We start from the raw sequence: 13,944 nt of genomic DNA on the forward strand, positions 1-13,944 counted from the left end.
TGATAGAAGCTTTTTGGCTGAAGAAAAAGCGTTGTCGTGTTGCAGAGTCCAAGAAGTTGATGAAATTGTTTTTTGTTTTTGATAGTGAAGTAATTTTGAAAGTGTGTATAAGGGATCAAGAATATTTCAAATGTTAGGTAAGAATCTATGGTAGAAGTTTAACATTCCCAAAAATCTTTGTAACTCTTTTAGAGTCGTTGGCTTTGGAAAATGTGTTATGGCTGTGATTCTTGATTGCGATGGTCGAATGCCATCGGATGAAACATGATTACTAAGAAAATCCAATGATTTAACACCGAAAATGCATTTTTTCGGTTGGATATTGATATTGTAGGAAGTTAATCTGTGAAATAATTGTTTTAAATGAAGTATGTGTTCTTCTTCATTTCGATTTGCTACAAGAATATCGTCTATATATACAAAAATGAAGGTTAGTCCTGAAAGTACTTCATTGATGAACCTTTGGAATGTTTGCGCTGCATTTCGAAGGCCAAAAGGCATGCGAACGAATTCGAAAAGACCGAAACGGGTTGTTATAGCTGTCTTTGGTATGTCCTCTTCATCTACGGGTATCTGATGATACGCTCTGACCAAGTCGATTTTAGAAAAGATTTTGCATCCGTGCAAATGAATGTTGAAATCATGTATATGAGGTAGCGGATAGCGATCTGGCACAGTAACGTGTTGACGTTGACACTTGAGTTTCAGGACTATTGATTGGCGAGCTTCAATATCGGGATCGTTGATTGGTGAACTTTTTAATTTTTTTCTTTTGGTTTGGGTTGACTTGTGTCCAATTTTAGAATTCTTGACAAACAATTCTCAACTTTGCAGTGTTTCTGTCGGGGTCACCAAATATTGTACGATGATGTTCAATATCATGTACAATATTTTTATTGAATTTTAAAAATTATTTTTATTCTACCACATTTTAGGTTGTTAATGGATAATTTATTTTTTTAATCTATTTTTTGTTTTTTGTAAATTATATAACAAATCATTTTATTAAAAACAACTTTTCATGGCACACTTTGTGTGGTGCATGGCACACTACACTACCAATATACTACGTAGGTTATTGCGAGCTTATAAAATATTTAATGAAACTAACATTAACATTAATGTTACAACATCTTCCTTTTTCTTCATATATATTTTAACCAACTACATAATCTTTAAGTCTTTCGGGTAATTATCGTTGCCTGGTACTTAAACGTGGCGGCGGTGACACAATATTTTCCATTCTGCCATTTTCTTTATTTTCCTGTTCAACAATTACAGTATTATTCTCAGCATTCTCTTTATTACCATTATCATCCTGATGTACCTTCTCTTTTAGATTTATTTTTATTTGCGCATTTTTCTTAAATGCTCTCTATTTCTTCTCACTATTCTACCATTGTCACTTTGAATAATGTATGACCTTGGCTCAAATGCTTTACCTATAATACGACCACCTTCCCATTGTTTATTTTGTGATATATCAGTATTCATCAAAACATTATAACCCACATCTAAATCTTTTAAATTTTTTGATGTCTTATCATAATATTCCTTATATAGCAACCTGTCTTGTTTGCTAGTTTGTTTTCAATACAAACACCATGTTGATTCAATTTTCTTACTTTATTTCGTTTGAAATGGAATGAATTACTTTTTGATGAATTGTAACGTTTTATTTAATGTACTTATAAACTATTACGTATAAAATCTAATTTAATTTTTGACTGTGACGTAAACAGGTCAGAGTCTTGTAAGCGACTGGAATTCGTTCTTGATCTCAAGTCGAGCACGAGGTCCAGCAAACTTTATGAACCGTAATGTAGGCAACCAAGCCGACAACTCTGTATATAATATTATACATAATTCCCGCTCTTGCAAGGCTGGGCTTTCAAAATATATACATTCTAATTTTAATACATGTTTTGTTCATTCGGTAAAATACAGACTTTAGCCACTGCTCTTTTAAAGATTCCACCTTTTGTTTTCACATTCACTACGCGCACTATTAAGTCTTGTCCAGGAAAAACATGCACAACTCTGCCTAGTGGCCAATGTAATGGTGGCAAGTTGTGCTCCTTGAGTAGCACCAAAGCTCCAATGTGTAGATGGGGCTCCTTTTGGAATTGCCATTTAGTGCGCTGCTGCAGGCTATGTAGATATTCCTTATGCCATCGTGACCATAAATGTTGTCTAATTCGTTTCAAGTGCAAGTACCTCTTCGTAAAGTTGATGCGGTGTCTAATAAATTATCTTCTGGTATGGCCGTGAGTGGTTGCCCAATTAAAAAATAGGCAGGTGTGAAAGCGTCAAGGTCGTTTGGATCGGAAGTTAGTGGAATAGTTTGGTCGGGAATTGAGTCGCTTCTACTTGGGTCAATAAAGTATAAAATTCTTCGTAGGTTAAAGGTATGCCGTTTAAAACTCGTTTAAGCTGACGTTTACATTTATTTGATTTAGGTGGTATGAAATGCCATTTGATTTTACATTCATTAAGATGTTTCTGGAATGCGCTTGATTCAATAAATTTGTAAATTTATTTTAATTTATTGTTTTCCCCAACGAAATTTGTAGCATTGTCTGAATAGATATCTGAGCAGATTCCTCTTCTAGCAATAAATCGTTTTAACACAGCTAAAAAACGATCACTCGTTATATCTGATATCAATTCTAAGTGTACAGCTTTAGTAGCAAGACATACAATTGTGCCAATATAAGCCTTTATGATCGCCTTTATGACCTCCATTTTGGTTTGTTCAGACTTGAGTTGAGCTCTAAAACATGTTAAACATTTATTTATGTGAGCCTTTACTAATTTTCTGCCATTTAAGGGCCCGAATTTTCGTCTGATATGTGCTAGGTGTTTGTCATTCCAGCATTAAGTGTTCTTTTATGTTCTTATGCGATAACCAGCTCAGTAAACGAATGATTGCTTGGTGTTTTTGATTGTATGAAACATCAGAGAATATTATGCGTCCGCCGTAAGAATGGGGATAATGCTTTGGTTTTACTTTTTAAATTAACTGTAGCTTCTTTTGTTAAAGAATCTAATTCATTGGCAAAACATTGTTTTTGTACTATCCCTATTAACGTCTTTTCTGATGTATCAATCTCCGAGTTTTCCAATGCACCCAGCTTTCTGTTTTCTGAAGTTCCCTTGACATTATTGTAAAATCTTAAACAAAGTGCTACAGTGCGTATTAACCTTTTAAGGGAAGAGTGCCGCTTAAAAATGTCGAATTCGGTGTTTATTATTAACCCTAGAATACTATAGTGGTTTTGATATACGTGAATACTATACTGTCGTAAACTTGACGATCATTAAAAAAACATTATATAGAAAGCGCATTTTTATTACAAAATATGTACAATCTATAAAGATATTTTGCTTACGTATTCAGTAACACAATAATATATAATAAACTTTATATTCTTAATGCGAGGCGCATTCGGTGCAGTAATTTCCACGATGCGTTCCACAAAATGCCTTTCTACACTGCACATAATAGGTGGTGGTCATTCGCCTTAATTTGCTCGGGCAGTAAAAACAAATTGTACGTTTTTTTGTCTTGAGAAACCGTATTTTAATCCACCACATCTACCTTCAGTATTTCGCAAATGTTTTGGCGTAGATTTCGACGCAAACTTGGAACGCTTATTCTGTGCTCCATCCACGGCTTTGCAAGGCGATAGGCCAATTCAATCATAAATCCTTCCCGTGATAAAGGTTTTCCGCCCCTCTTAAACGTATTGTAGCAATATACTATATATGAATTAATACTGGCTGAATTTACCATTCCGTAAAATACACATAACGGCCATCTTCTGGTTTTTCGACTGCAACTCATATTTGAAGAAAGCTGATCAAACGTATCGACCCCTCCTTTGGTTTCATTATAATTAGGAATCATCATTGGTTCACCATTTTCTTCTGAAATTTCCGCTCCGTCATGCATCGTCGATAGCAATAAAACGATTTTATTTTTTTCGGTTCGTAAGACACCAATGTTTTGTTTCGGTCAAAACAAAACATTGAAGTTTTAGGATTCCTTCCTTTCGTTTCTAATAGTTGTGGGGGTATCTTCCGTTTATTTTTTTTATTGGTCCTAACATCGTAAGTGTTGGGATTTTAGTTTCTTAAGTTGTTTTTTTTTTTTAATGTTTTATGTTGGTAACACTGTTGACCTTGATGTAACCGTTAAAAAACCGTAATATGGCAATAGATGTATTGAGGTGTGGTTTTGTACGAAAATACTTATAGCATATATATATTGCGTTTCAACGCAATTCTACTATCAACATTTTCATTTTGGTCCTTCGAGCCGCATTTTTTGAGACGACCTTAACGACGTGGAAGCGGCAAGAGAGGTTAAGGGCGTAGAGCACGTGAAATACGAACTTGAGAAAGGAAAAGTAAGTAAGTCTCCTTTTTATTCCTTGATTTCCTGTGAATCCTTTAATTATCGTGTTAAACAATGGATTTACAAGAATTATTACGAAAACGCGGAACAATATAAGCTCAATTAACTCGATTTCAAACGTTTATTGATGAATTTACGAACGATAAAGTCGATCAATTGGAGGTTAGATTAGAAAGAATAACTGGTTTTTTGTCGGATTTACATGAGGCTTTACAAGATCAAATCGAAGCGTTTTCGGCATCAGGCGATTTTACAAATAACACGTTAAATATTAAATTACCCAAAATTTCATTACCAGAATTTCATGGATGGTATGATAAATGGTTGTTTTCGGATACCTTTAAATCGTCAATTGATGAGAATGATCAGCTAAATAAAACACAAAAATTTTATTATTTGAGATCGTGTTTGAAGGGTGAAGCGGCGCAGGTCATAAACGCGCTTGAAGCGTCAGACGCGAATTATCTCGTCGCGTGGGAATTACTAAGAAACCGGTATGAAAACAAACGTATCATCGTGCATACTTACGTAAGGGAATTGTTTGAATTAAATGCTTTAAACCAAGAATCACATACGCATTTAAGAAGATTAGTCGACCATTTTCGAAAACACTTACGAGCTTTGGACAGTTTGGGTCAACCAACCAATAGTTGGGACACAATTTTGATTCATTTAATAGTTTCTAAGCTAGATAATAAAACTAAAAGAGCATGGGAATGTTCAATAACAACCACAGAATTGCCAACATTAAAACAACTTTTGGATTTTTTAATTAAACAATGCATTTTGCTGGAAACTTTAGATAAGGGCAAAGCCACATCAAAGCAAAACATAAATTCGTGTTTATCAACAACAAATTCTAATTGTTATTTATGCAAGGAAAATCATTTTCTTTATAGATGTGACAAATATTTAAAATTATCAATAAAGGCGAGACTTGAAACGATAAAAAAGTTAAAGTTATGCATAAATTGTTTAAAACCCAATCACGTAACCAAAGATTGTAAAGCAAGTACATGTAAAAAGTGTAATAAACCACATAATACATTATTGCATTTTGAAGACGTTGTTAATAAAATGTAAGAGAAACCAATTGAAAAACCGGCTGAGTCGTCAGTAGTAAGCGGACATACAATGTGTAAAAGGTTCGAATATGTTTTATTGTCGACAGCAATTATAATTATAAAAGATGTTAATAATCAACCGATAAAGTGTCGTGCACTAATAGATTCTGGTTCTCAATCTAATTTCATAACAAAGGATCTATTTTTAAAGTTAAAACTGAAAAAATCTAACGTGTCCATACCAGTTGTAGGTATAAACGAATCATCTGCCAAGATATCCCATATGACTCAAGCTCAGATAAGCTCAACAAATGAAAATTATAAGAAGAAACTATCTTTCCTAATTATTGATAAAATCACTGATCGATTGCCCCAACAAAACTTAGATATATCTGATTGGCGTATCCCTCAAAATATAGCGATGGCGGATCCAGAATTTTATAACCCTGATACCATAGAGGTATTATTAGGAGTTGGTATATTTTTTGATTTATTATGTGTAACAAACCGATGCTTCAGAAAACTAAGTTAGGATGGTTAATATCAGGAGGATTATTCAATGATAATTTTAATAATAACCATTGCCATTTAAGTGTAAATCAGGAGATTCAAAATAGTATTGAAAAATTTTGGCAACTCGAAGAGGTAAGAACACATGAGAAACTTTTGTCAGAAGACGAACAATACTGCGAAACCCATTTTCAAAACACTCATCGACGTGATGAAGATGGTAGATTTTTGGTAACATTACCGACAAAAACAAAGAAGGTTCAGTTAGGCGAATCACTGGAAAATGCAACAAAACGTTTATACGCAATGGAAAGAAAATTTACAAAAAATGAATCGTTAAGGAATGAATACGTAAAGTTTTTGGACGAATATAAAAGGTTGGGCCACATGACACTCCTTGAACACCCGAATGTAGCAATGTAATAACAATTATTTACCACATCATTGCGTGTGGAAACCAAGTAGTACAACTACTAAATTGAGGGTAGTGTTTGACGCATCAGCAAAAACGACCAATGGTGTATCACTAAATGATGTTTTACATACAGGACAAGTCATACAAGATGATCTTTGTTCAATTTTATTAAGATTTCGAAAACACAATTACGTGGTCACTGGAGATTTAACAAAAATGTATAGACAGATAAAAATACAACAGGAACAAACTCATTTACAACGACTTGTATGGCGCACAGATCCGGATAACGAGATTGAACATTATGCTTTAAACACTTTAACTTACGGAACAGCTCCGGCTTCATTTTTGAGTACACGTTGTCTGAAACAGCTATCCATTGAAAATAAACAATCATACCCAGCAGCAGCACGCGCTATTGAGGAGGATTTTTACATGGATGACCTGTTGACGGGATCAAATTCAATTGAAAATGCGATAAAATTGGCTGATGATATAATTTCCATTTTACATAAAGGAAAATTTGAACTTAGAAAATTTAATTCTAATAGCAATGAAATTATAAAGAGCAGATTTGCGAATGACGTTTGTTTAATAGAGACAAAAACGCTTGGAATTATATGGAAGGCTGAAATAGATCAATTTGCATATGCAGTGGATTTAGATGTTAAGAATAAACGTATTACGAAAAGAACTATATTGTCTATTACATCTCAAATTTTTGATACACTGGGTTTATTCGGTCCAATCATCATTAGAGCCAAAATATTGCTTCAAAAATTATGGCTGTTAAAAATGTCATGGGATGAAACAGTACCACCAGACATTCATAACGAATCTTTTACACTTTTTGACGACTTAATAATTGTTAATAAAATTAGTGTACCACGACATGTATTGGTGTTAGATAGCGTTCATGTTCAGATACACGGTTTTTGTGATGCATCCAGTCTAGCGTATGGAGGCTGTGTTTACGTAAGAAGCATCGATTCTAAAGGAAAAATTATAGTACATCTGCTGACGGCAAAATCGCGAGTAGCACCATTAAAGGTAATATCTATTCCTCGACTTGAACTATGTGCAGCTGAATTGCTGACGAAGTTGATCACCAGTTCAATAAAAGCTTTAAACATGAAATTCGACGACATATGGTGTTGGACAGATTCCACCATAGTATTGTCTTGGTTAAGCATGCAACCAAATAAACTAAAAACATTTGTCGCTAATCGAGTCTCTAAAATTCAATCTTCAAATGTAAGTCATTGGAGACACATATCGACCAAAGAGAATCCTGCTGACATTATTTCTAGAGGAATCTCTACTACCGACCTAGAGGAATCTGATTTGTGGTGGACAGGTCCTCGTTGGTTGAAGTTAATGGAACACGAATGGCCAAATACAAAGTATAATAGAATACAACACGAAAGCCTACCGGATGTAAGATCTTTCAAAGTAACTCATCAAGATTTCGACTTCGATCTTTTCGAGAGATTCTCTTCTCTTCGCACATTGGTGCACGTAACGGCTTTATGCTTCAGATTTTCCAACAACTGCAAGATTTCTAAAGCAGATAGTAAATTAGATACATTATCACTAACAGAATATAATACTGGATTTAACATTTTAATCAAAATTGTGCAAAAAACGGTATACAAAAGAGAAATAAGCGATTTGGAGAATGGCAGAACTCTACATCGAAGTAGCAAGTTAATTTCTTAGGATCCTTATTTAGATGAAAACGGTATATTACGTGTAGGTGGTAGACTCAAAAACGCACCAATAGATTTTAATCAAAAACACCCTACTATTTTGCCACAGCACAGATTTACATAACTGTTGATAAAACAAAAACATTTAGTACATCTACATGCTGGAACTCAAACCCTTTTAGCGATCATTCGTCAAGAATTTTGGCCGATAAACGGTAAAAACGTAATAAAAAAGGTTTTAAGAGAATGCATCATATGAGGCGTGTAGTAGCAAAACTCGCCTTATCCATTTTTTACAAAATTTTAGTTAGATATTGGAATACATTATTTTTATAAATTTCAACACATTCAATCATAATTTTTTTAAAAAACATGCTATATACCCTTTTAAAATCATTTTAAAATTTTCTTGTCATAGCAAAACTCGCTATATTTATAGGGAGTATCGCAGCAAAAGTTGCCTTATCCAAGCGTCCAATAGCAATAACGATTCACGATCACGTGAGCAAGGGTTCTGATATGCGGCCATTTTTAATTTAAATTTTTTAATAGTTTGTTTTATTTATTATAGTTATTAAGCGTGTTTTTGGTGTTGTGTACATACAAATTATGTCTAATATGAGTCAAGATGTTATTTTACCCTCAAAAAAAGGGAAAGGAAGAAAAAAAATAGCCGATAAATCAAAATGGAAAAGAGAAATCAGTAAGCGTGAAAGGTAAGCTCTTTTTTCTTAAGAATTTACTAAGCTTGTACAAAAAGTACTCGATCTGCCCGTTTCATAATTTTTCGGCGACATGTTAACAAGGGAAGTTAATTTTTTCGAATAGTAAATTAAATTCTATGATACACAGCAGAATAATTTAACTTTATTTCCTTCAGATATTCCTCTCCTAATCTGCCATATTTCCCAATATGCAAGCACAATGGGAAAACCTTCCACTGCAAAAAATTAACAGGATTGGATATTTACAATTTTCATCGGAATTTTTATTTGCATAAAAATAAAGTTGAGCAGGATGCATTTATTTTAAAATACTGTAGCCACGACAAACCAAAAAGACAAAACCGAAATTTAAAAGAAGGAAGCAGTCGAAAAAGTGTGGCAATAAAATACTTTGTGAAAAAATGTCGCTATGAAAAATATAAAATTCAAGTGTGCCAACAAACGTTTCTTCAGATTCCTCACGTTTCCAAAGATCGTGTACAAAGAATTTGCAGAAACCATTTGAACACAGGACTAATGCCAAAAGAAAACCGAGGTGGCGACCGGATTAGTACAAAATTTGTTGAGAAACGAATTGCGGTAAAAAGATTTATTGAAAATTTAAAATGTGTAAAAAGCCACTATTGTAGATCAAAAACAGATAGTAGACAATATTTGCCTAGCGGATTAAGCATCTCAAAACTTTGGCGCACTTATAACAGCAATGTTAATTCTGAACATCATGTAAAAAGAACATTTTTTCAAAAAATTTTTACTAATGATTACAATATTGACTTTGGAACTCCGGTAACTGATGCATGTTCCAAATGCATCGAACTGTCGGAGAGAATAAAACAGGAAATGCGTCCTAATGAAAAAAACAAATTAATTATAGAAAAAAGAGTTCATAAATTAAAAGCAACGGCGTTTTTCAAAAAACTACAAGAAAAGAAAAATGAATTAATTACATTTTCATTTGATTGCCAAAAAAATTTGGTTATACCAAAAATACCAGATCAAATTGCCTACTTCAGCCGGCAGCTATACATCTATAATTTTACCATTGTAAGAGGTTCTTCAAAAAGTCACATGAACCCAGAAAACGTATTTATTTATACGTGGATGAATATAAAAAAAGTTCCAATGAGATATCATCAGCTGTGTTTCATTGCCTATCACAAGTCGATCTTTCACCATATTCAAATATACGTCTATGCGCTGATGGTTGTGGAGGACAAAATCGGAATTCTACAATGATAGGAATGTGTTCTTATTTTTTGGCAAATGTGGCACCTCCGAATGTTAAAACAATAGAATTGATTTTTCCAGTGCCTGGACATTCATATCTCCCATCTGATAGGATATTCGGTCGCATTGAAAAAATTTTAAAGAAAGAATCAACTATTATAGATCCTAAAATTTATATAAATATTTTTGAGGAGCATGGAACTGTTGTGCAGCTGGGCAAGGATTGTGAAGTAAAAGATTGGAAGTTGAGCGTTAAAGAATTTTTGAAACCTGTTCAAGCGTGGCACTTTAAGTTTTCGCAAGCAAAAAGATTTATTTTATCGAGAAGTCAAAGAAATTTAATTCTTGTTAGTGGAGAGGTTTATTACAATTCTGACACTGGGACTGCAAAGTCATTATTAAAAAGAGGGAAAACATTCAGTTATTTCTCACCAAATCAAATTGAAATGGGAGTTGATTTGTATCAAATAAAGGTCGGTAACGTCAGGGAGCTTTTAAGAAAACATTTTGGCGATAGGTGGATGGAAAGACAAGACTTGAGTTTTTTTATACCTTTAGTAGTTAATTTAGATAGACCATCTTTAAAAGAACAAGAAGAAGAAGAAGAAGACATAGCATGTTTTTGTGAACGGAGACCACAAGAGGTTGATAACCTGTTAAGAATTTAAAATATTTGATTATTATTATTTTCAATTTAGTGTTCATTATTCAAAATTGTTCAAAAAAATAAATAATAAATAAATTTTTTTAAGAAAACCGTCTGTTGATTGAATATTGTGGTATAACAAAACTTGCTATTCATTCATAACACAGCAAAACTTGCCTTATTCAAATAAAATTACTGTTTCTTTTTCAAACTGGATAAAAACCAATTATAAAGAACCTATTGTTGATAACATTTCATAACGTAATAGCTATATTTATTTGGGTTTTATATTTGTTTTCCTAAAATTTATTGCTCAAAACTTAAAATTTTGATTTTCTCAAATTTACTTCAACTGGATAAGGCGAGTTTTGTTACTACACGCCTCATATGTTTTAGAGCAAATCCGACAAATTATTCAAATCCAAAAATGGGCGAATTGCCTCGACACAGAACCGTACCGGTTAGACCCTTTTACATAATGGGTATAGACTATGCAGGACCATTTTTAATAAAGGATAGTCATTTGAGAAATCGCAAATTCGTAAAGGCTTATATCTCTATATTTGTATGTTTTGTGACGAAAGCAGTACACTTAGAATTGGTGACTGACTTGTCGACGGACGCATTTTTAAATTGTTTGAAGAGATTTATTGGTAGACGCGGCGTATGTGGAACTATATACTCTGATAACGCGACTAATTTTAAGGGAGCTAATAATGAGTTGTTTGGGATTGTAACCGATTTACAGAAGGATAGAAAACTGATAAATTATTTTGATGTAAAGCAAATAAAATGGCAATTCATCCCAGCTCGTACACCCCATTTCTGAGGCCTTTGGGAGGCAGCGGTGAAATCGGCGAAATATCATCTAAAAAGAATTGTGCAAAATACCCAATTGACTTACGAATCTTTTAATACTTTATTAGTCCAAATCGAATCAATCCTAAATTCCAGACCATTGTGCCCTTTATCCCAAGATCCTTATGACTTACAAGCACTTACACTGGGGCATTTCTTGATTGGTGAGTCATTGACTGCCCTACCTCAAGGAAACGTTACGGAAATACCAACCAATAGATTAAATAATTTTCAACAATTACAACAAATGCGCCAAAATTTTTGGAAAAAATGGTCTTCGGAGTATTTACATACTGTCCAACAACGCAACAAATGGCGAATCGACGTTCCAGAAGGTACTACTTAAGGAGGACAACATTCCTCCACTACTTTGGCCTTTAGGACTAGTGACCGAGTTGCATCCTGGCAATGATGGAGCAATACGAGTGGTGAGTGTTCGTACTAATCGGGGTGAGGTGAAACGTGGCGTGAAAAAGGTGTGCTTTTTACCTAAGAGTGAATAAAAAAAACACAAACTGATCGTAAGACTTTAGTTTAAAATTTGATATTGATTTTGTTTGATTTTTTTGACATGGATATGTCAAGGCGGCCGGTATGTTAGGGTTTTAGTTTCTTAAGTTGGTTATTTTGAAAAAGTTTTATGTTGGTACACTGAGAGAAAAAATCATCTTTAAATTAAAATGGTGGCGTAGTTAACGAAAAATTCTTGAATTTAGTGCGAAAACGTTTAAGATGAATACTTATTAGTTCAATTTAAAAAATGTTATGATTATTCTAAAAAGTAAGGTTTTTTGCTTTAAAATAGGTAAGACACTTAATACTACTATGAATATATTTTGAAGTAAGTCAGAAAGTTTTTATCGAAAATGTTTACTTATTTTGGGGTAAGATATTTTATGATTGTTTTAAAAGGTACGGTTAGTTCATTTAAAATAGCAAGACACTTAATATCAACAACGGACATATTTCAAAATAAGTGATAAAGTTTTGATGGAAAATGTTTACTCATTTTGAAGTAAGATATTTCATGATTATTTTAAAAAGTATGGTTTGTTCTTTTTTTTAAACTTTAAAGACAATTAATATTTAGGACGAATATATTTCATATAAAAATAATAATAATAATTAAAAATAGTAAAGATACGTAATATTTACAACAAACATATTCCGAAATATGTGCGACAGTTTTTATGGAAAACGTTTATTCATTTCTGCTCGCGTAAGAGTGATGTTTAAACTAAGGCATAAACTAAATAAATTAAGGTAAGTTGTTAATACCGTATTATAAATTAAAAATACGTGCTTTGAATTTTGTTATTTAACTGAAACTTTCAAAATATTTTTTTAAGATTGCGCTATATAATGCAGCTAGCCCTGACAAAGGGACGCGCCGCCATCAAGACGACAAGTCGATTCAACTGGCGCCTGCCATTTTTCTTTATTAATCAAGCAAGTGGTATCTGTAAGTCACCTGTTTGTAATATTGGTAAGTTATTAATAAGTATCATACCATCATTTAGTTATCGTTATCAATTTAGCAAATAACAGGTCGGTGCCGTAACGAAGTTGCAGTTTTAATTATAAATATTGTTTTATTTTAAAAATTAATAATCCGAAATACGCCCCTGACCTTTTAAAAGTAGACTGAGAAAAGGAAAGAAAGAAGTGATGGAAAAAGATGCGAAGAGGTCGCTAATTTTTATACCAGAAAAATAACGTTGCATATAGGTATTGGTTGTTTTTTAAGAAAATGAAGGAAGGGAATAACGGTTTTGGGAGTGGTAGGGATAGATATGAAATTCATACATGTTTGAACACGTTTGGAAGAACAGTGGTTGGAAGCGTTGGTAATAGTGTTGGTCGTGTCATTACCGTCATTACTAGTGGTTGCTTGAGGTGTAAGTCAGTGAGTGCGTCCAGTCCAGTAGGTCCAGTAGAAAAGATCAAGTAAGTAAAAAATGTATAAGGGTAGATGAAAGTTCTGGTAGAGTCGCGGCTTGTTTATTTTCCGTGACAGTATCGTTCCGAACTTTCCACGGACGGAATTGTAGGATATCTTGTCGTTAGTAGAATTACGGCGGAGTCCGTTGATATCACGTGAACAAAATGGTGGCGGATTTATTAGTATTGTTGTGAGGTTTTCCGCAGGCGGAATTGAAGCATAAAAGTTTTCTCTCGGGTGTAAAAATTAAATTGACTGTTGATTAGAGAAGGCCTTTTCTTTCTTTTTTAAACAATTATATGTTTAGTTTGTGCAGAGGATTGTTTAGCTACGAATATTTTTTTAAATTTTTGTATTGAAAGTCGATTTCCGTTTTTGCTTTTATTGTTGTTATTGTTCTTAATTTTACTAAAGGATATATTATATTT

The 13,944-nt window shown here is 33.2% G+C and overlaps 1 protein-coding gene across 1 annotated transcript; it reads left to right on the plus strand.

Annotated features, from left to right (window-relative positions):
• The first annotated feature begins 424 nt into the window (after nt 1-424).
• LOC139430137 (uncharacterized) lies at nt 425-8,838 on the plus strand. The gene is made up of 6 exons (XM_071196791.1): nt 425-548; nt 4,518-5,432; nt 5,505-5,944; nt 6,004-6,345; nt 6,410-7,088; nt 8,690-8,838. The coding sequence occupies exons 1-6, from the start codon at nt 425-427 to the stop codon at nt 8,836-8,838; spliced, it is 2,649 nt and encodes an 882-aa protein (XP_071052892.1).
• The last annotated feature ends 5,106 nt before the right edge of the window (nt 8,839-13,944 follow it).

The sequence above is a fragment of the Onthophagus taurus genome, chromosome 6 (genome assembly GCF_036711975.1).
Source record: "Onthophagus taurus isolate NC chromosome 6, IU_Otau_3.0, whole genome shotgun sequence".
Classification (NCBI taxonomy): Eukaryota; Metazoa; Arthropoda; class Insecta; order Coleoptera; family Scarabaeidae; genus Onthophagus; species Onthophagus taurus.